The sequence below is a fragment of the Hippopotamus amphibius genome, chromosome 6, assembly GCF_030028045.1.
Source record: "Hippopotamus amphibius kiboko isolate mHipAmp2 chromosome 6, mHipAmp2.hap2, whole genome shotgun sequence".
NCBI classification, from domain to species: Eukaryota; Metazoa; Chordata; class Mammalia; order Artiodactyla; family Hippopotamidae; genus Hippopotamus; species Hippopotamus amphibius.
In genome coordinates, this window is record NC_080191.1 from 152,957,462 (window position 1) to 152,981,887 (window position 24,426).

The window sequence follows — 24,426 nt, forward strand, 5'->3', positions numbered from 1 at the left end:
TTCCATCCCCCCTCAAAAGTGACTACTGAAATTATACCAAACTTTACCTTACTAAACATCCCAATAACTTGAAGCTATAATTTCTAAAATTCAACCTCTCCAGCATTTTTTTCAACCACCAAATGATTCAATCTCATGTTAACAACCTAACTTACCATTGCAATCTTTTCCACCATGCTATGTCCCATTCAACCCAAGTTTTTCCTTCTACTTTTACATTTTCCCGCCTTAATCCATCCCACATTTTCCCTTGTAGTTTTCCTTCTGTTTTATGACAACACTTCTTAATCTGTTTAGAAAACCTGGAGATCACTGACTTACTTAATATTCATTACAAATGACTTTCAATGATTTGTATTTACTAATCAACCCCCAATGAAATACATTAGTATTGATAAAATTCAGGTCAAAGACACATTTAATCAATTGGGATGACACCTATGAAAGCATTATGAAAAAATACGACTAATTTAGCTCTTGAAATGCTAACTACAATAAGGACCAGTAACATTAACCTGAGGATTCTGAAAATATATTATCAAATTGATGGTATCTGAGAATTTATATGTTCCTATCAACCGTGTGCAATAATCTCACTTCATTATAAATTATAAAAATGGTCTTTGAACAGTGAAAGCCAAACCACTTGTTACAAATATTTGCCTGAGATGATTCCAACATATTTGAAAGAGTCAGAGAGTTAAACCATGCAGTAACACATAGCTTTAAAATGGCAGTCCAGACATTAAGGAAACATACAAAGTTCAACAGTTTGGACTGGTACAAATTTCAAATGCATAAAAGGTTATTTTGAGAATATTAAAATAATTTGAGGCCTATTTACTTTATGAAAGTACTCACCTGACTCTTGCAAGTATCTATATACCAAGAAGTTGACCTCATCACTGCTTATACTCATCTTTATTCCCACTTAAACCATGAGGTCACAACACAGGATATAACCCTAAAAATAAAACAAAGTTAATTAAGTATTTTCTCAATAAAATATTTTAAACAAAATGTAAACAATGTTGTAAAAACCATTTGATTTTATTAAGTAATATAAAATGAAGGTTCGATATTGCCTATTAATAAACCCTAGCAAAGTTACTTCCAATAGTTAGTAATAGATTATACACCAAAACACGGCTGGGTCTCTCTTTCTGCAACATATTGGCAAAAATGATTCAAAATTTACAAAAGGGCTTTTAGCATCATATTTTAACAATTATATCAAATAGCATAAAAAGTTGTTCCTTTTGTCTCCTTAACTGTAAAAAACAGTATATTTTAAAAACCAGAGTATTATTTATTTAGGAAAAGACTGATTTTAGACTACCGGATGGGGGATGAGCCACCCATGCTGGTTTCCACATAATTCAGTAGAATTTGAAGTCTCTATTTTCTCAACATGAAATCTGCAATGTTCAAGTTTCAAAAAGCTCTAGGAATGTATAAGGCAGGGGGGTTAGAATACAGTTTTGAAAACTCAAATTATACTTTCAGAAGGAGGGAAAGAAGGAAACTGAGACAACTTAAATAGGTCCTAATTATACGTAACCGTTCTCATGTCACAGAAAGGATTTAAAGAAAAGCTCAGCAAACGTCTTCTGTACAGAGCCCAACAGTGAGTAGGTGAGGCTTTACCAATCATATAGTCACTGTTACAACTACTCAAATCTGCAGTTGTAGTACAAAAGCAGCAACGGCACACAAACAAGTATGGCCATGTTCCAATAAAACTTAATTTATCAACACTAAAATTTGAATTTCATATGGTATTGGTGTGTCGTAAAATATTTTTCTTTTGATTTCTTTTTCAGCACTAAAAAACTTAAAAACCTTTCATAGTTTGTGGTCCTTATAAAAGGTTAGTGGGCCAGATTTGGCCCACAGACTATAGCTTCTTGGTCCCTTGTTTAAAAAAAGGATGTATGAACATCTATTCGGTATAAAAGGGTATCTAATCATGGGCCTCACTAATTCTCCTGCCGCATCATGGATCTCTAATGGTGCAGGGTTAACAGTATACTTAAAAATCACAAATTAACAAGCACTTGACAGGAACTGCTACTGCTGTAAATTGCAGAAAACCTGGTGACTAAACACTCATCAAGCTTATCTCAGAAAAAAAGCAAGACAGACAAGATAACAAATTCCCCAATGGACAGACCCAGAGGAAACCCTAACCAAACTGAGTAGTCTGAGAATATTTCTCGGAGGAAGTGCCTCCAGTGTTCAGACCTGAAGGGTCGACAGGAGGAGAGTGAGAGCGTGAATATCGGGGAAGGCAAGGAACAGAAGCAATCCAGTGAGCAGTCAGTGGGTGCCAGCGCTGGGTGAAGAAAAAGAAGCGAAACATGAAGGAAGGCTTGAGAGGGGCCTTGCAAGCATCCCTGAAGAGAAAATTAATGCCCTCAAAGGTTTTAAGCAGGGCGGGGGGATGACTGTACTTACTTTTTAAAAAAGATCATCCTGAATTCTAATAGGAAGAACAGACTAGAAGGAAACTGGACTGAGGAAAGGGAGCCAAGTTAGGAGGATGCTGGAGTAACCTGGGAGAAGACTAAAACCTGGACTGTGGCAGTGGAGCCGAAGAGAAATACTAGGATGCCAAAGATACTTAGGAAGTAGACTCAAGGTGATTGATTGGACACAGAGGTGGGGAAAAGGGAAGAATCAAAGGTTTCTTTTAGGACATCTGGATGGGTAGTACTTCTTTACTGTGAATGAGAAACCCTGCAGGAAAAGTAAACCATTCCTCCTCCATTATAGTATCTTTCAGAACAACTATCTTTAAACAAGGTCACAAAACAACAGTAAGACACTCATGCAATCTTTACCCTATATCAAACAGGTACAGGCCTCCATGTCAGGCCTGATAGAGGTTACTGTGTGTAAAACAAGTCCTGCCCTCAAGGAGCTGATGGACTATTAAACAAGATATCCAAAATAAATATCTACCTTCATGTGAAGAAAAAGCCCCCCACCCCCACCCCGCCATTTAACTCAAATAGTATAATTAATCACCTGGATGTGATACACACATAATCACACTTAACAGAATGATAAAGGTAAATACTCCTGTGATAATTGTGGCTCAAGACACTGTGCCTAGATGTCCCTGTGGCATAGTGGATGATCTGTGCTCCACAGGATATCCTGCTCAGTTCTATCCTGACCCAAAGTGATGTGTAATAATGTGCTTGGCACACGTAATAGGTACTCGATAGTCAATTCTGAAAGCCTGTTGACTGAATGATTTAAAAAATAAAACCCCTCCACCCACTGTATCATTATAAGAAATTAAATCACAACTTGACCAATCACGGGGATCTGTCTGTCAGGGGAACAATGAGTCACTGCAGGATAGAGAAGATTTCTCAAAGTGAGATTGGTTAGGTGGAATACTAGTAAAACAGACTGGTAAAGAAAACAGAGTAGATATTCTTTTTCTCTAATATATTATTCAGCCCAATATTCAAATAATGAATGGCACTGAAGTACCTAAGATGTAAACATTTTCAACAATGCCTGGTTCCAATAAGCAAAGGTCACCGAAATGTCCCACTTAAAAGCAGTGATCAGCGGTGCTTCTGCAGCACCTAATATATTCCAGGGCAAAGAAAAACAAGCCAGAAAGATATGAATTATTGTCTATAAAAATTCCCATAATAAATACATATTATTGGTGGTATATTTTTTAAAGTTGACAAGAAATACTAAACATGAAGAACAGGAAAGTTCTTATCTGTTCAAACTGCTATGAATGGGTTTATTACATTGATCATGGTACCAGATTAGTTCTGTAACCAAAAGTAAATTCTTTTAAAGGGAAAGGGGTAAACTGTTCAAATTTTAAAAGCGTTATTCTAGCTCTAGTCCTACTTCAGCTAGATCTTATACTCCCAGAGAGAAAGAACATTACTGTTTTCCTTAATAAAAGGGATACCCCTAGGATGGACAAAGCACTGTGCTAAGAGCTAGGAACAGACAGACTAAATAAAGTTGTCCCAAGCCTTGCAGAATTGACAGTTTTTCAGTGAAGAGAAACATACAAACGTGTCCTTAAAAAAAAAAGCAAAGTTAATGCAATCCTGCATTAAAAGTTTCAGTCACAGTAGCAATAAAATTACATAGACTGTAAAAACCTGGGTTAATCCACTTTCAAAGATACTTAACTCTAAAATATGGTTTGGTATGAAACTGGTCTGTCTAAACTCTAAGATCAAAAGGACACCTGAAAAGAACAGGAGATCAGACAACATTTCAGAAATTAACACAACACTGGAAAGCAATTATACTCCAATAAAACAAACCAACAAACAAACCAACATTAAGGCATTCCCTGCTTGAAAATTTCAGTTTTCACTTTCAAAACACCTTAAATATCTGTATGCCAGGAAACAAAATTAGAGAAAATGCCACCATTTCATTAATGGACTCACTATATAGCTTTGCAGAACTGGTCCATTTTGATTTGTTTGTTTACACATCTATAACATGATGCAGTCTTCACCTGCCCCAGGTGAAGACCAGATACTCAGACACTAGCTATCACTGATTTTCAGAGCGCACATAAAAACCTCACCTCCATTCCTCCTCCATTGCAGTATTCTTCAGAACAACTATCTTTAATCAAGGTCACAAAACAACAGTGAGACACTCATGCAATCTTTACCCTATATCAAACAGGTATAGGCCTCCATGTCAGGCCTGATAGAGGTTACTGTGTGTAAAACAAGTCCTGCCCTCAAGGAGCTGATGGACTATTAAACAAGATAGCCAAAATAAACTAACACATCCTAAAATCACAAAGCATTTATTTATATATTCTGCCTGATCATACTTACTCATCCTTAAATAGTAAATGACTGAGTTCTAAAACAAAATTATACACCTTTGTACTTTTCTATCCTCTCAGAAACAGCTTGTAAAATCATAAAAGGTTTTATTTAAAACTCTCATCAGTTACAATCAATTACTTAATTCAGAACCACAGCTATATCAAAGTAGCCAGAAGTAAAAACAAAAATTACAATCTTAACCAATACTTAGCCGTGTTTATATTTAAAAGTACACTTAATATTTTAAATGTTTAGTATGAAATATTTTACTTTAAGACTTTATAGACAATAATCTAGCAAATATTACAAAAACAGGACTGCTAATGCAATTCACCCATGATTCCTTCAACTGAATATGTACGGCATTTTCAGCATCACAAAACTGAGTTCAATATTCACACGCTGGATAATAACTGTTCCAAATATTTAACCATCTCATTTGTTCTTCTACACATCTGATATTGTATTTCTGCCTTTGGCCTCAAATAGGACAGATATCATATTCTTTTCTGATACCATTTTTGGAGCATACCAGGGCCCAACTATGATCCTAAATCACATTATTTTAAATTTAGAAGATTGAAAAAAACTGTAAAAGCTATGGACAGAGAGAGGGGAAAAAAAATAAAGATATTCTTGAATCTCCTGCTTACAACACACTATTTAGAGATCTGAAAACCCTATGCATGATCCAAAATCAAATGTACAATCAAAATTTATCTTACAAAAATAATTTATCCCTAAATGCACAGTGGTGGCGTATTATCCCATAACAGACACATTAGTTTCATTTTTGCTTTGCTCAACATTTAGATGATTCTAAATTTTCATTATTTTAAGACTCCTATTAAGAATATTTATGCTTAAAGTTGTTTTTTCTTCCATATCTTTTTGGTAGGTGTGCATTTATGAATAGTCCTCAAGATGAGGAAAAGTCCCTACAAGTAAATTATTGGACCAAAGGGAATAAATAGCTATTCTGATTCTTAATGAATACCAACAGATTAGAGCCACTCAAAAGACAATTCAGGACCCCTCCAGCTGAAACATTAGGAAAATATTCAACTTAACCAATAACAAGCAACAACAGCAACAACAAAAACATGTTGGCCATAACATTAGCAAACATTTAAAAATAATACTCAATATTACCAAGATTGTGAGGAAACAGAAATTGTATCTTTAAATATAGTATCTACAAATACTGCCCACAGCTGTTTGTTTATTAATAGCTGAAAAAAGAGCAACAATATTAAAAGCTGCTAAAAGAACTCTCATATTAAAGTAACAATTGTTTTAATATCAACAAATAATTGTCAAACAATGTAACCTTGGACACGCTGGGATACCTTTCCGAATAAATGTTAATGCCCCACAGGGGCCCAAGAAGACTGACATATTGGGAGCCCATCTACCAGAAAGGATGTCTGGGGCGACTCTGGAACTCAGCAGCTGAGATATGGACTGGCTATAACTAGCAAGATGAAGACAGCTGTGGCTTGCCTCTCCAGCATCCACCGCCACTATGTGCGGAAGACAATACTACTACTGCCTTCCATACGCCATACCCCACGTGTTCCAACTCAAGGCCTCTCAGTAAGTGAAACGCTAGAAGACGTGTGCTGGTTTCTACGAACGTCAACCTCCTGCTTTCAGAGGAGCAGGCAGGCAACAAGGGCACCATGTGAAACCTGGGATGAATGTGCATGACTGAGGTTAGAACAGATGTATTACAGAAGCAGAGCAGGAGGGCAGAGCAGGAACAAGAGAGACTGTGTCCTTGATGACATTATCTGTCGTGCAACTGGATCAAGTACTACCTGAAGCTAATTTACCACTGTATTTTGGTTAAAGTCAAAAATGAATTTTATCGTCTAGTCCAGTAAAGACTTGTCAGTTGCAACCCAAAAAGAGCAGACAACCCAAGAGATGTTTTAAAACAAGAAAGTGACTAAAGTTAGAGATAAGGGGCCGGGGAAGAATCCAGTGGAAAGACTTACCTATAGAAATAGGCTGCCTAGAGCGCACAGGCCTCTGGGGAGTCACACTTTATGTGTGTTAAACTAGAAGTAAAACAGAGGACATCCCAGCAGAAATGCTCCAGAGTATAACACAATTCGCTGCTTACGGAAAGTGTTACCTCTGGTTCTGCTCCCTTCATAGAGGAAAGTCAAACTTGTAGTTACTTATATTACTTTGGGTGTAAACCAACCCAAACAAATGCTGACGAGACGCATTTGTGGGGATGGGATAAGGACAAAAGTAAACACCACAATGGTCATGCAATCAGCAAAGCCTATGGAGGGAAAATGCACTAAAGCACTATTTTTCTGACAGATCTATTTTATTCACTCAGTTAAAACTGGATGAGCACTTCCAATGTATAAGGCACTATGACAGGAACTGGAGAGATGGTTAAATAATGTAAACCGGGGCCAGGTCTTGTGACTTTACAAGTTGTTGGGAAGAAAGAGAACAATTAATTTCAACTTGGATAAGAAAAAATACAGAAAATCATGAGAGCATACACCCTGAGGCTGGGGGTGCAGACAGGCCAAGGATGTAAAATGCGAGTGGCTTCCAGGTTTCTCTAACAGGCACAGTACTGGAAGAACTAATTTCCCTTTTAATTGAAAATGTCTGGAGTGCACCAACCTGCCTTTGCTCCCAGCTGTATGCACACTGCTTCTCCCTGAATTTGAATGATGGGGAAAGTGAAACAGGAGACTGCATTTATTGAGTAACTGCTATATGCTATGTATGGGGCTAGGCTGCATACACATTGTATAATTTCTTCTTCAGTATTATCTTCCTCATTTCAATGCAAGAGCACTAACTCATGAGAATTACATTTCTATATACAGATAGCTGTATTCAGAAATGTCATTCAAATACTATACTGACTTTCCTCAAAGAAAAAAAAAGTATGGAATGTATAATGTAGAAGAATGTAATAACTATAAAAAGAATCAAAATTCTTAGCACTAGGAGATCCTAGGAAGTTGCTAATTCCAAGCCATGACATATATTGCCAAGGACCAGGTACAGCACTGGTTATCAGGGCACAGCTTACATGGACCTTGATATGACTGGCAGTCCTAAATGGTCAGCCAGCCACTACAGTCACAAACACACTGTTTATAATACCCTGCTAAACAACAGCTTCTAAACTCACGAAGAATCATGTATCAAAACTTACTGGATATAAGTTCTCAATCGGCCTGTAGAGTAACAGGTCACCCACTGCCATGCGACCTTGATGGCTTATCATAGGAAATCATCAAACTGTCTTGTTAAAACCACAACAATATCAAAATATGCAAAAATATCAAACTATGACAACTAACAACAACAACAACAACGAAACAAAACAAAGCGTGTGGAGGGGAAATGAAATAGAGCAAGGAGAGAAATTAAGTCAATGTATCCACTAGCAAAGGCACTGGTGGTTATTACACCTCACGGGCTGAACCGTGCCCCTCTAGAATTCATTGTTGAAGCCCAACCTCCAGTCTCTTAGAATCTGACTTTATTTGGAGATGGGATCTTTAAAGAGGTGATTACGTTCTAACTTCCAGAACCGTGGGGAAATAAACTTCTGCTGTTTTATAAGCCAGCCAGTCTGTGGTACTGTCCTATGGCAGGTGATTACACGAAGCCGTTACGGTGAACCTTTAATAATGTGACTATAACCCAACATGACTAGTCTTGTTTCAAGAGGAGGAAGAGACACCAGCAATGCGTGTGCAGAGGAAAGAGCACGCGAGGAGGCAGGGAGACAGCGACCACCTGCAAATCACGGAGAGGCCTCAGGAGAAACCAAACCTGCTGCCACCTCGATCTTGGGCTTCTAACTTTCAGAACTGTGAGGAAATAAATGTCTGTTGTTTTACAAGCCACCCAGTCTGTGGTACTGTGTTATGGCAGCCCTAGCAAACTGATACCTACCCATCACAAATTCCATAAAACTTTGATCATTCACTGGAGACCTTTAAAATTATCGATGTTAAGTTCACGATTGCTAGGGTGAACTTTCTGAAAATTTGTCTCTATCTTTAGGAACCTATCCCTGTCTGTGAAAGAATTACATGTCCTGTGACTGTCAAAGACGATGACATTAACCCTTCATAATCTTCTGCCCACAATGCCTCCCTGCCCCCCCCACTCCCCATGAAACCGTCTCACAAACAGTACCAAAAAACAAATGCATTACCCTTAATTTCCCAGTTCACTAAAAACAGTTACTAAAATCTTACTAATGTTAGGTAATAACACTTTTGTGTACATAAAATATGGTACAACGAAAAGGTATATTTTCAGACAGCTCTGAAGTCTTTGGCAATATAGCTTAAAATATGTATAAAATACATTCCCAACGTATGCAATGCTAAATTTTAAAAGATTTCACAAAACTGTATTAGACTAAATAAAATCATGTTTACAAAACCTACTTTGGTAATATGTAAAATACAACAAATCAGGATTTACAAATAGATAACCTCAAGAGAACACATTAAGCTCTAAAAGAAACACGTACTTCAGCTTATTTTAATACTAACCAAATTTAAAACAAAATATAAAACCCAGTACAATAAAACCAAATTATTTGGCTTATTTCTTAAAAGCATTAATGAAAAATAACAGCATATGTACTTTTTATAGAGCATTAGCCCTGGACTACAACCGTGGTTTCTTTGCCAAACATTTTAAGGATGTCTTTTCATGGATGCCTGAAATATTAAGTCCAAAGAGAAGCAAAGTTGTGTATTGCTTTAAAACAAAAATTCTACCACTCTTGACATTAAGATATATGCGAAATTTAAACTATATTTTAAAAGACCCAATCTCATGAGATAATTTTTATTCATACTTTGGAGAAAATATCCTTTTAAAATAATTAGCTCTATCTCATTTCTTATGTAAGCTTTTTAAGAGTATCTTTAGTAATCTGAATATAATGTTCTAGTGAAAAGTCTATAGTATCCACCCCACCCCCCATCCAAGAGAAACAGATACAATTAAAAAAAATATAGGTAGATAAGACAGTTTGTGAAGGGACTAGCAGGCACTAGCACTGACTTTTACCTTCCAATTCTGGCACATGAGCACCTTTCAGATAATTTTCCTCAGAGTGTGCCTGGCAATATGTATATTTTACATAAAGGCTAATTTCTTCTTTTTTTTTCTCTTTTTTTTGAACGCAGGTATACCTCGTTTTATTGCCCTTAAGTGTTTTGTTTGTTTTTTACAAATTGAAAGTTTGTGGCAACTGTACATTGTCAAATCATGCTTAGTATTTATTAGCAATACAGTATCTTCTAAATTAAGGTAGCTACTTTTTTAGGACATAATGCTATTGTCACACACTTACTGCACTACAGTATTGTGCGAACATCACTTTTATATGCATGGGAAACCAAAAGAATTCATGTGACTCGTTTTACTGTGGTGGTCTGGAACCAAATCTGCAATTATCTCTGAAGTATGCCTGTAGTTATAAGGCAATTTTTGTGCTGTTACAATTTTTTCTTTTGGTTGTTGTTGCTTTGTTCTGTTATCAGATTAATGGTCAACAAAGTTAGTGAATCTTATGAATTTAAGGCATAACTTAAAAGGGATAAACTTCTAAACTTTTCGTTTCTTCTTCCACTGGAATCCAGAGCTCTCATGTAAATTAAAGATAACATGAGAGACAAATAAGATCTCTGGTATTCTGTATGATTTTAGACAAATCACATGAATCTTCTGTGTTGCCTCTGTCTCCTCATCTAGGAAATGAGGAACGTGAAGCAGATAGTCTCTTTCACTCCTAAACTTCAATAATTCGAGTCAGTACAAGTATACCGAGTATTACAAGTAAACCTTGCAGGCTAACAGTACCAGATCAAGCAGTGATTTTTAATAAAGCACTTTTTAATAGGCTTACAAGTGCATTAGAAGATTTTTTAAAACTCTCAGACCTCAGAGGGACATCACCAGGAACTAAAGAACGAGAAAAACAAATGAGTCTACTTCATTAAGAAATATGTAAGTACTTACTGTGCATGATGCTTATTAGGACCAGCTATCCTTTATAAACACTGACTTACGTAAAGGCATGGGCAAATGGTATACAAAACCAATTTTTCATTAGAAACTGAGACTTCTAATGTCAATCATTGGTTTCAACTGTGATCTATATCAGGGGTTTACAAACTTTGGCCTGTGTGTAAACTCCAATCCATCACCCCTTTTTGTTTAGCCTACAACACCTTGTGGTTTTCACAAAACAAGGAACTGTTTTTACAGAACATCTGTCGTTGATTTGATAGGGAACACTAACTTTGAACCCCAATTAATCAATTTTAAGAGTCTCAGCAAAGCTCTCTAGACTGAGAAGAGTAAACTAGCATGCATCATATGATGAGTCAACTTTAAGTTCAACTGGTATTAGTACAGCCCTATTTCTTTTCACACCCAAAGGCCACTGATGAGCTGCCTCACAGTCCACAAGTGTGGACTGTAACTTCCCAAACATATTAAAAAAAAAGTGGTTATTCACACAGATGTCTTCTAAAATCCCTTTAAAATATAAAACTATATGATTCAAGGATGGACTCCATAAATATGCGTTAAATGATTAAATAAATTGTAGTCAAGGCATAATGACAGGGTAATAAAGAAGGACAAGAAATTAAAACACTAAGGAAACAGAAGATAGGCCATAGTTCTAGTATGTCTTTTTCAACTCTTGAGCAGTAATTAGTCATTCCCAGTCAGTCTGGGAAGAAAAAGTCTGGAAATGAAAGTCAGGTAAGAAAATAAAAATCAAGATCCTAGTCCCCTTCCCACTAGCAAGAAAAGCTCTGCATTTGCTTGAATGGAAACTAACATAAGAAAGGTAACAGCATTTTCTCAATTTAAAAACTTACTATTCTGGCTTTGGAACAGAAACGTTATAAGGGCCCGTAAGACTGGAATGCAGCTAAAACTTTAAAACAACAGTCACCTGAATGAATGGAGACTTGGCTTAAAACTGAGCTATCACAAGCAAAATAAACAGAATAAGGTACCAGGTGTAACAAACTCACAGAGTTATAAACAAATACTACCTATAGCGGTATTCATTAAAGAATTTATTGGGTAAGGAACAGATATTCTTTGGTTCCTCAACCAAAAAAGACTAAGTAGATAAAACCAAGCCTACTAACTAAGCCCTAAGTGAATCAAAACAAGTGTCCACAGATTGGTTATATTTTGTAAACTCTTTGGGAGAACAGTAGTAAAAATGTGAGGAAGACTGTTCTGGTTAACAGAGATGTACAATTAATATAGATCAAGTGTCCACGTACAGGAAAAAAGAAATATAAAGAGATCAGCATTCATCCCAATGGGCAATGCATGCTTGTTCAAATCAAGTGAAGATGACTTAAAACCAAGTTTAAAACTTATATAGCAGATTGATACACACGCGCACACACACACACACACACGCTCCCAACACACACACAACCCAGCTATCATTAGTAAATCTTGAAGACAAAAGGCAAAATAAAATGGAGTAGAAATTGCTGGTATATATGAATTGAGGTAGACTTTCAAGTTTTACTGAAAAAGGGGGAGCGAGAAGGGATTCCACCATGAAAATCTCATAAGTCAATTTCACGGGGTAAGAGAAAATAGTCAGTAGCATTGATACAATCCTGTAAGATTTTCTGTTTAAAAAAGACACACACACAAAAAAACACAACGTAGAAGCAGATCAAGTACATCACTCCGTAACCACACTGAGGGTCTCCTGTGAGCATCCTTTGTAAGTACTCTACCTAGTCAGGGTCTACAGACTCTCTAACTGCAAAAATGGACTTTTAATAGTATCTTATTAAAAGATGCTTCTTTCTATTTCATAGTACATGTACTTTATGGCTAACACTGTTCAAAGTGCTCAAAACTAAAAACTAGATTCGTCATCTTTGTAATGCCCTTGACAAAGTTTGATTATTTTATTTAGTATAGAAGTGACATCCTGTAGACCCCTGGAGTTCCCAAGACTTTTAAAAGGGTCCTAAGATCAAAATTATTTTTATAGTATTATAAAATACTGTTATAAAGTAATATGCCTTTTTCATTGAATTGATATTTACACTTATATTACAAACCAACAGTTGGTAAAACTGCTCACACCTTAGTAGGAATCAGGGCACTAACACCTTACTGTATTAGTAGCCATTATACTATTCACTACTATGCACTTACTAAAAAAAAAAAAAAAAAAAAAAAACAGAAAACCTCACAAAAAATTCTTCACTGAAGAGGTTCCTTAATGAAGGAAGAAAAACAATTTTATTAAAATCTTAACCCCAAAATACACCTTTTCAATATCTTCTGTAACAAAAAGTAAACATACAGTACTTCTGTTGCATACTAAATGATGGTTGTCTCAAAGAACAGCACTGTGAAAATGTTTGAACTGCAAGCTGTACTAGCTATTTTTTTCATGGAACACCGTTTTTACTTCAAACAACTGACAAAGTATGGTTTTTCAGATTGAGAATTTGGCAGACATTTTCTTGCAAATAAACAAAGTAAAACTGTCACTTTTAAGGAAACAAGTAACAATATTTGTTGGCAAGAATAAAACTTATGCTTTTAAGAGATAATTAGGATTTGGAAAATTTATCAGCCACCATGAGCTTGAGAGCTTCCCAATACTACTCCAACTTCTATGATGAGACCAGTGGGGGTATGTTCATGACTCTGGTTTTTCATATTTTGTAATGAACATCTGGAAGATCTGTATAACTCAGTGAACAAATATTTTCCCAATGACTAGCATAAAATTATGCATGAGGAAACAATCCAAAGTTCAAGAGAGACTAATGGATTTTAATATAACAGAATACAAAAAAGTTCATTGATACAATTTCAGATCTTGCACTGCAACTAACCCTTAAGAAACTATCCACTTGTTGACATTTGGTGTAATACCAAAGAAGAATATACAAATTTATTTGAAAAGTGAATTTTTATTTTTATTTTAAAAATTTACAACTATGTATCACTGAAAGGCCATTTTTTCCCCACAAATTTCAACTATAACAATGTATCTCAACATGTGAATGCAGAAGCAGATGTGAGAATCCAGTTGTCTTCTATTAAGCCAGAGATTAACAGAGACTTTCAAAAATTTAAAACAACGCCACTCTTCTCGTGGAAATTTTTTGTCTTGGAAATTATTTTTCATAAAACATATGTGCTAACATGTTATAGATGGGTTTGCTACTGTTATGTTAAAATGCACTAGTACTATAAAATTTCACAGTTTTAATTTCTGCTGCAGCATATATTGATAGCTAACCCATTTAAAGAAAACTTTTCTGGAATCATTAATAAATTAAGAATGTAATGAGGTACCAAGTCTAAAATGTTTGAGACCTGTAAATATAAAAATTGATTCCCTCTTGGCAATATTGGTGCTAATCTTTTCTGGAAAAATTCAAGAGTTTCCCTGGGGAAATAGAATCTCTTAAGCTATAATATTGTTCATGCTGTAATATGACCTAAATCATGATCAGTATGATTTCTGTTATGTTCATACTGAAGTTACATTAGGTATCCAATAAATTTATACCTAATAAACAAAGAAAAAAGGTACTTAAAAGCCATAAACATATTCATGTAAAAGTTTCAGTTTTGATAAAACATATGGAATCTACTAAAATATGGAGTGAAAATTATACATTTTCTAAGACTACACCTCTAAATGAACTTCTTTTGAGATACACTCACTTGATTCAATAATTTTACTGAAATTCAGTTTCTTTGTCCTTCATTCAACAAACACCTCCTGAGTGCTAATACAGACCTGGCACTGTTCTAGGCCCTGAATGCTGTAATAATACAGAAATCTACTAATACAGAGAATTATATTGTACAGAATAGTCTTCACGGCCAAATTCCAGGTTGCATCCCATTTTTACCAAATTCTTTCACGAAAAGCTGCAGAAAAGGTGTGGAGGCTGTGGTAAAGGAGCACGGCGGCTGTGACAGGTCTCCTCCTCTGCTGGTGTGGATTTCCCACTATCTTGCATGTCTGCCCAGCCTCATCATTTGTGTTAAGTGGTAGGTTCCAAAGGGCTGCAATCCCTTCCCCACCAACTGAAACATGAAGCTGGTCTCTGTCTTGCAGCCTTTATTTGCTAAAAAGAATACATTCAGGACTACAAGCAACGGCAGACTTCTTCACCATATACATGGAAACAACGCAGAATCGATTAAATCATATACTCAATCTGTTAGCTACATGAGAAATGAAAGATAGCAACAGCTAGCTGAGCAACAAATCTGAAATTCTTTACAGTCAGATTTCCAGGCTACATGTGGTACAAATTCCATACCTGCCCCTCTGCACTGTGAGGACTCAAAAAAAAAGGAGAGGAGATGGGAGGAGATGAGGCAATCCAGGGAACACAGACATACCTATGTTTAATAATGGCAAATAACTAACCCACCCTCATTTTGGACTCCTAACCACATCGATAACTGTTGTGGCTATATCAGAAGAAATTCAAGCATAAGCTGATCAGATTTCCCTTCTTTCTGAAACTGTATATAAGCCATTACCACCCTTTTACCAGGTAAAGAAATCTACGCCCAGGCAGAACTGCTGCGTAAATACAGCTGTCCCCAGGATCTCCCATCATCCCTTCCCCAGACTAGTCTCCTTATTAAGCACTCCAATACTTAGCACTATTCTACCAATGAAACTCTCTGCCTTGACAACTCCCTCCACCTTCCCCCCCCCCGTGCCCCACCTCTGAACCCCTATAACCTAAAACCAGTTGAACCCCTGCCCTCCTCAATCAGTACTTGTATCCTAGGTTTTTTACACTAGGTCCCCAACCTTCACTGCCAACAAATGCATTTCAACCCTTAAAGCCAGGTATAACATGTTAATGAATAATATGGCTTGACGTCCTGCTTTCCAAGGAAGTTATAACAAATGCATAAATACATTATCTTAACTCAGTGTTTCTCAAATTTGAGTAATGTCAGTACCTTCTACAAGAAAACAAAGTAATACACTAGTCCCAAGAGTTGACTTATATATTTTATTACATTACCAAACTACAAACATAAATGAAAACACTAGGTATAGTCCTTATCTGATTGCCCTTCCAACTATAAAATGAAAAAAAAATTACCTATCAATACCAAGATACTTTATGTACAATGTCTACTACAGGATTAAAATAAACACAGATAGTCCTACTTTGTTATGAAGTGGCCACCCACATGATCTAAAATATGTAATTATTTATTTTTACATTATCACATGGACAAAAAATTTTTAATTTCTCATGGAGAAATTACTAACCCAGAATATATCTATAGATGTTGGATGTTACTCACTTTGTGATATAACAACGTGAAAAAAAAAGTGATGTGAAGTGTGAGACCTGAAGACAAAAAGAAATGTTTGAGAAGGTGGATGTTTTCAGGTCCTTCAATTTATCATTCCTAATATAATCTTGTAGGAAATGGTCAATAATGATTTGAATAATTATACTACTTGTATAATTCATGAAGTGCAAGTCTATTTCGATACAAATTTAAGTTAGTTTTTCATCTACTTGCAATTTATTAACACTAATATAATTCAACTTTCAAAAGCAGATATACACATATGACTTAGAAATTTTTAAAATGTATTTGGTGCTTTAATACAAATAGACATCTTAGAACAACATTATAAATAATTCTTCATATATGAAGATTAATATAATCACATGCCTAACCAGCTGGTAAGAACAGAAAAGAAAAGAATACAACATTAAAAAAAAAAAAATCATGATAGGCCAAGGCACAAATGAATTTGGTGGGGGAGGAGGGGAGTGTATTACCTAGAGGCTAACAAAAACTAAATGTATATAAAATTGTATGTGTAGGGGGAGCTGGGAGAATATTTGACTAAGCTAGAAGGTTTAGCCCCATGTTTCTTCAAAATCTGTGGCACATTAAATCATCTGGGGAACTTTTAAAAAGCCTGTTGTCCATGTAGCATCCCACACTAATTATACCAGAATCTCTGGCGGTGGGAACCAGACAGCAATACATATATATATATTTTTTAGAACTTTTATTGCGATACAGTTAACATACAATAAACTGCATATATTTAGAGTGTACAATTAGGTATCCCAATCTCCCAGTTCATTCCCCCCCAACCCTCCCTGCTTTCCCCACTTGGTGTCCATATGTTTGCTCTCTACATCTGTCAGACAGCAATATTTTTAAAAGATTTCCAGGTGAATATAATGCATAGCAAAGTCTGGGAAGCCCTTGTTTACCCAACTGAAAGCATTCTGATAATCTGTGCAAAATGTGCTGAAGCCTTAAGAAAAGCAGCTCTTCAGATCACACACAAAGTATTTTCAAAATCCATGTGTCCTTCTGTATCAGTTTCCGAGGGTGGCTATAACAAAGTGCCACAAATGGGGTAGCTTAAAATAACAGAAATTTATTGTCTTAGTTGTGGAGGCTAGAAGTCTGAAATCAAGCTGTTGGCAGGGCCATGCATTCTCCAATACCAGAGAAGCATCTTTCCTTGCCTCTTCCAGTTTTGGGTAGTAGCACCAGGCATTCCTTGACTTGTGGCAATCCAATCCCTGTCTCCATCTTCATATGGCCATCTTCCCTTTGTGTCTATGTCTTCACATATCACATACCATTCTCCTAGGTGCGTATATTCGTGTTCAAATTTCCCTCTTTTTATAAGGACATCAGTCGCAGTGGAAAAAGGATCTACCCTAATGACCTCATCTTAATTACATCTGCAAAAACCTTATTTCCAAATAAGGTCACGTTCACAAGCACCAGGGATTACAACTTCAACGTATCTTTGAGGGGACATAACTCACGCCATAGCACATACCTTTCAAAATTCCCCTAACAAATCAACTATAAAATTTAGTGGTATGTGGTTTAATGTAGAACTCCAGCTTAGAGACAACCAACTCAACTATGTCGTACCTTTTCAGAGCTTGAAAGGACAACAGATTTGAAGGTGCTTTAAACAGAGCATCCATCCTCTTGCAACTCCTCGGCAGCAAGACAACTCCATTATTAAACAATAATGGTTAAAAGAATAAACTACCCTCAGGTTAGTTTCTTCCAGCCTTGACTGCTAAACCTTTATTTTAAGGCATACCTTTAGCAAAGTCCAAAATTCTTTAGCCTGACAATAAAACCCCTTCTGATATAGCAACCTAAAGGTACAGCTTATATTTCTTCCCATACCCTTACAATGAACCCAAGCTGGACAGCACTGTCACACTATGTCACTGTACTAGCTTCCTAGGGCTGCCAAAACAAAGTACCACACACAAGGTGCCTTACAGCAGAAATTTATTGCCTTACAGTTTTGGGAGTCAGAAGTCCAAACATCAAGGTACAGGAAAGGAGCACCGGGCAGGGCAGTGCTCTTTCTGAAGGTGCTAAGGAAGGATCTCTCCCAGCTTCCTTGGCTCCTGGACGCATTCCTCTAGTCACCCTGCCGTATCTCCCTGTGGCTCTTCACACTGCTTTTCCTCTGTGTCTGTGTTCAAATTTCCTATTTTTATAAGGACACCAGTCATATTGGATTATGGCCTATTCTAATAACCTCATTTTAACATAATTATCTCTGTAAAGATCCTATTTCCAAATAAGGTTATAGTCTGAGGTACTGGAGGTTTTGCACTTCAATTAATGAATTCAGACAGCGCAATTCAACCTGTAACAGTCATTAAGCAGAAAAAGCCCAGGATTAGCAAACACAGATGCCATCATTTTACCCTTCCAAAAGTGTAGATGGCAGCTGTAGACAAAGGCTAACAAGAGCCTTTCCCCCGACCTTCAGTTCTCTCTCTAGCTTGGCTATCAGATAAATCCCTTTAAAACAAAGTTCAAACTAACACTAATTATGTTAACTATGATGGCATCAAAATGCAGGGAATAATTTCAGTAACTTTATGTCATCAAATGCATTACTATTCAGAATTCAATCACTAGTCTCCTTTTCTGCAATAGTTATTCATGCCCACCCCAACAACCTGGAACTTGGCTATGTCACATAATTTGGCCAACGGAAACTGAGTAGATGAGCTGTCCAATCACAGCTTTAAGAGGTATTAAAATTATCTGCCAGGGACTTCCCCGGTGGTCCAGTGGTTATGACTTCACCTTCCAATGCAGGGGGTGTGGGTTCGATCCCTGGTGGGGGAGCTAAGATCCCAGATGCCTCTTGGCCAAAAAACTGAAACATAAAACAGAAGCAGTATTGTAACAAATTCAATAAAGACTTTAAAAATGGTCCACATCCAAAAAATCTTAAAAGAAAAAAAGTATCTGCCAGTGCTCTTACTCTTTTCTTCTGCCACAAGAATGAGCATGTCCTACATGAGGCCTGCTCTGAAAGCCTGGATCCCCAAAATGAGAAGACACAGAACAGAGGCACAGCCAACCTACATTATTTACATGTAAGATATCTGGAAAATAAATATTTTTGTAAACTGGTGAAATTATTTGTAATCATAAAGAAAACTAATATCCTTTAAAGTAGTATTTTGACTGCATATATCCCTAGGGGATGTAACCTACAGACAAAAAAGAATCACAAAGAAAGTTTCAACTGCTTCCTGCAGTCTTATTATAGTAATTCCAGTAGCATTATTATTTGAATATTTTTATAAATATATATAAAACAAATAAGAAACGGTTAAATCCATCACAAATCAAAATTTTCAGAAAGAAAAAATATATACAAATAGAGAAGCAGTAAAAGATCTTTTCATCTTCTCTTCGTGGTGGAGCACTGTCTGTACGCCTCAAGCTGGCTAGGCCTGAAGGAAATACAGCAACATGCTAGGGACTATGAGAAGGCAGAGGATCAGTGTGTCACACTACCTCAGGGAACAACTGTTCTTGATAATAAATAAGTTTGGTCATTTTACTTTTATAAAAATCATCTGATGGAACTGAATGCAAAAGAATTAAAATTATTTTAATCTTTGTAATGTAGACATATTTTCAATAAAATTCACATAATACAAATCAAGCTTTAAAATCCTATAGTAATCTTAAATGTGAAATGAAACATAAGCAGGAATTTGAGGTTTATTTCTCTTACTAAAAATACACATTTCCTTGTTCTAAAAAGGCCTAGCAGCAATTAATGACAACCTAGTAGTAAAGAGCACTCCAAGCTTTGCAGTCTGTAAAGAAGCACTTTCCATAAAAATAGGAACGCTTCGGAGGAAAGACCAATTTCAGGGCTTAAGCAGAAAACCTGGAACATCTTGCAACGCAAGAAAGCAAGGAAACAATAAAAGGTCACGTGTCAAGGTCAAAAGGAGATGGGAAACGCTATGGATTAAAAAACCTCAAAAACAGTTCTTAATCCATGAGATTATAAAAATTAAAAATAAGTTTCACATCACGGGTTACCCTGAAAAGGCACCACCAACTCATCAGTCTAAAAACTGATAACTAAAACAGCTCAAGCACATAATACCCTGCTTTTGCTGTACACATTCTATTTCAGAATATCCCAATACTTGACAAAGAGTTCTTTCTTTACAGAATTCCAACTGATCAATGCAAAAACAGCAATTTTCTATCCTTAAGAAAATAAAGAATCTAGGCAACAATCATTAATGGGCACTAAGACCACTAGGGGGAAATCTGATGTGGAACTTATAACGGAGAGACAGACTAACAACAACTGAATCTACTAATCAACATCACCACCACCGAAAGTGATACAATCAGGTCTATGCCTCATGGTATGAGGCAGAAGGAAGAAAAAAGACCTCATGATCAAAGAATTAAAAGTGAATTTAATCACACCTATTAATTACCACTTTACAAAAGTTACAGGAGGACAGTAGAATGTCTTAGTAATACCACAAGTGTATGATTAGCCAAATCAGAATGTGGGGAACTTGACAGGACAAATTTTTTTCTACCAATAGATGGAAGACACTGAAATTTACAAAAGCAGTGTGTAGACCTTGGTTGGATTATGTTTAAAAGTAATCATCTGTGAACATCATTTGGAAGACAAAAAAAAAATTTAATTCTCTTCACCTCTTCCAGTTTCTCGTAAGGCTTTCATCTTTCCTAGGCTGCTGTAATACACGAAGCCTAACCTTTTCTCCACTTTAATGCACAGGAAGGGTAAGGGAGTCTGTAAGGACGAGAGCAGTAAGTGCAGAGACAACACGATGACTCTTATTTCATACTCGACATGGATCCTAGTTTTCTGATCCTGATTTGAATATGAAATCCTGAGCTTGAGTCTCCTTCCTCTGGATAGTAAACAACCCCAGAGAAGATGACTTGGTATGAATTCATCTAGACATACTCCAAGAATTTTCACCAGGCTCTCAAACTGCTGATCAATCTCCTGCTTCTCAAGTGCAGGTATTAGCACAGCCTTCTTCCTTCAACATGATGCAAAGGCACGCTAGGTGCTCAATAAAGAGTTAAAACACACACACACACATACACACACACACAACCCTAAGGCAGAAGTGAGAGAGTGCTTTTCTTCTCATTGCTCTCAACCCATCTCTTTCTTGAAGAAGGAAAGGCATTTAGGGAAAAGAGAATACTGTCTACAACCAGAGATAACTTCAGAATCAGTTTGATTTACTTCAAGAATATTAAGGAATTAGTAGTAAGTTTTCTTATTAGTACACTAAAACCCCTTGATTACCATATTGTAATCAGATATTTAATCTTTGGGGTTTTTTTGGAGTTTAAATGCATTTCATTCTTAGACAACCTACATGACATGTTTTTTCTCCTCAAAAACAATGCCTCAGCTCCAAATAAATCAACATCAAAACAAATGAAGAGCTCAAGATGACATCAGTCCCATTTGTCTAAGTCCTGGCGTCACGCAGATAAAAAGCAGCAGCCAGCCAGCTATGATGGCTGCTGATAGAGCCAAAGTCACTGCCACATTTGTTAACATTTTTCCATTTCTATCCCATCCTTAAAGAAAACCATATATGAGGTCATACCAGCCTCAGGGTAGCCCAGCAGAGCAACCATGCCATCTGGATTCACGTTTTCACCAATAAAGAACTGATAGTTTTTGAAATTAGCAAAGATGTGCTTGATTTGTTCTACAGCCCCTGTCATAAAAGGTTTTACTCTTTCTGGTCTCTGTTCTTCAAGTTTCCCTTTGACCGACTTTGTGTAATCTTTGATGTACTTCTTGAAGGCTTCTTTTGTGAAACTGGTTTCCTGCAATTGATGGTTCATGACAATATCAGTGATTGCTGTGCTTTCAGTACCTTCACCCTAGGGGCCTTCAGCACAGGCATTTCCACCAATGAGTGAGTCATCAATGTTACCCTCTGTCCTACTGACCATATTCCTTCCCCTCCACCTCCAGACACAGCGCATCCGAGACCTCCCGGATCTTGTAGATGTTGGAGAAGATCTCGTCATGGCGGATGAGATCCCAGTAGATGATGGTAGATGATCATGATGGCGACTTGAGGGAGACAACAGTGGCACTAGCTTAGTAGGAGCCTGGAGCAGAGAGCAGTACTGGGGGCGGGGTTCATCTTTGTTTTTAATCTCTTTTATGTAACTAAAAAGTGCTTTATTGGAGCAGAATTTTCTCATACAATTCTCTGAACAAAAGGAAAAAAACATTCTTTCAAAAAAAATATGTTCTGTTTAGGCCACTGATATCAAAAACACTCAACCTCAATTAAAATACCTATAGTTTTATTATAAATGCTATGATAAAAATGTTACAAATAAAATGTTATAATGAAAATGAATACCTAAGTTAGAAACACGCATTTGAAGCAAGTCATACAAATTTTTAAGACTAAAATTGTTCCCACAAATCATACCTATTTTTACTCTACTGCAAGGTTTCTCAGCATTTTATAGGTACTCTACTGACCTAAAAGCCCAAAATATAAATTATAATAAACATAATACAAATCAGAAAAAAAGTACTACTTTCTTTGGGCCTGCTGGTATAAAATAACTGTTAATTGATACAACCTATAATATATAAAATGTTAAGAATCATAGGCTTTAGAGTTGAAGGGAACAAGAGATTTTTCCCCTCCTGGTTTCGACTGCTCATGTTAATTAAAACCTCTAAACATTTACATGTAAATATCCAATCATTTTCTCCCTAAAAAACTGCTTAAAAAAAACTAAAGGAGGACACGGGGCGGGGGGGGGGGGGGGGGGGGGGGCAAAAGAGAAGCTGGGATGAAATGAGAGAGTAGCATCGACAAAGATACACTACCAACTGTGAAACAGACAGCCAGTGGGAAGTTGCTGTATAACACAGGGAGGTCAACTCAAGGATGGGTGATGCCCTAGAGGAATGGGGCGGGGAGGGTGGGGGGGAGTCGCGGGAGGGAGGGGATGTGGGGATATGTGTATAAAAACAGATGATTGAACTTGGTGTGCCTCAAAAGCTGGTACAAGATATAAAGCAATTATATCCCAATAAAGAGCTTAAAAAAAAAAACCGAAAAGGGATGGCTATAGCGCTAGGTATGAGCAGTAGGCAAAACTGAACCCATGAAAACAGTGAATGCAAAACAGAAATGGAAACAAAGCATCTGATATTTTCAAAACTTACACAGAGATTTGGGTTGGGAGAGAAAGAAAGAGAGGATGAAATAAAGAAGAGCCTCCATTCCTTTTCTCAGTTTCTGGCTACTCAGTAAGTTATCACAGGGTTACATCTAATATAGGAAAGCTCTTCCGTCTATTCACAGCCAGTAGGTAGGAGTCTGGAATTATTTCCCTTTCAATTGTTCCGTATTTAAGAAGCATATTGTGCTGAAACTCAAGACTGCCAGAATTGAAAGAATGTTCCTCGTTTCCATTATGTAATGAAAATGGTTTCACCTCTTTTTTCTGTCCCTCCTTATATTAGTGGTAAAGGAAGCTTTTAGGGCAATACTTACAACAATAAAAAAAAAAAGCAGAGGAAACAGCAGCAAATGAAAACATTTATTGCAAAATTAATTTTTTGTTTACATAGACCACTACTCTAAAGAAACAACACTGGATCATACAATGTGTGGGACAGGTTAGATTTCTTAAACACCATGGTGACTCAAACAAATACTCTAGGAACGACAGCTTATTCATGGTCATTAAAAAATGTAAGCTATGTGAGAGCGATGATTCACCCTTATTATTCACTATTATTATGCCTGAAATATAGCCTGATTCTTAAGAGGCACGCAATCATCCTTTGTTGAAAAAAATGAGTGACGTTTCTTTTCCGCCACTAGTCAGTAGCGTTGACTCGTGAGGACGTCTACATCATGGCTAGTGATGATGACTGCTACTCAACGTTCCTTCTCACCCACTCCTGTGACCTCTACTACCCTCTCAGTCTCAGTAACTTGTGCCTCCAATTGTTCTGAAGAAGGGGGTGGAGGGGAGTGGCAACTCTGTATATGAAGAAAGAAAAAGGCTACATTCCAGTTTGTAGCCCACTAGCAATTCTTGCTTGCTGTGCGATATCACAATCACCTGTGGCAGCTTCGTCACAGTG

At 36.7% G+C, this 24,426-nt stretch overlaps 1 protein-coding gene and 1 pseudogene across 15 annotated transcripts in view; both read right to left on the minus strand.

Annotated features, from left to right (window-relative positions):
• Positions 1–24,426, minus strand: part of TBL1XR1 (TBL1X/Y related 1) — a 178,659-nt gene that overhangs the window by 39,085 nt on the left and 115,148 nt on the right. For 5 of the 15 annotated variants that reach the window (XM_057738142.1, XM_057738133.1, XM_057738139.1 and 2 more), the window contains one exon: positions 862–964. The exons of 5 other annotated variants lie outside the window; for them this stretch is intronic. In XM_057738142.1, coding sequence (XP_057594125.1) covers positions 862–919 — 58 coding nt within the window. In that variant the 5' untranslated portion in view covers positions 920–964. Of the gene's footprint in view, positions 1–861; positions 965–18,245; positions 18,439–19,049; positions 19,123–24,426 lie in introns of all 15 variants that reach the window. 5 more of the 15 variants (XM_057738138.1, XM_057738140.1, XM_057738137.1 and 2 more) reach the window with 2 other exon arrangements.
• LOC130855130 (translationally-controlled tumor protein-like) lies at positions 21,840–22,349 on the minus strand (annotated as a pseudogene).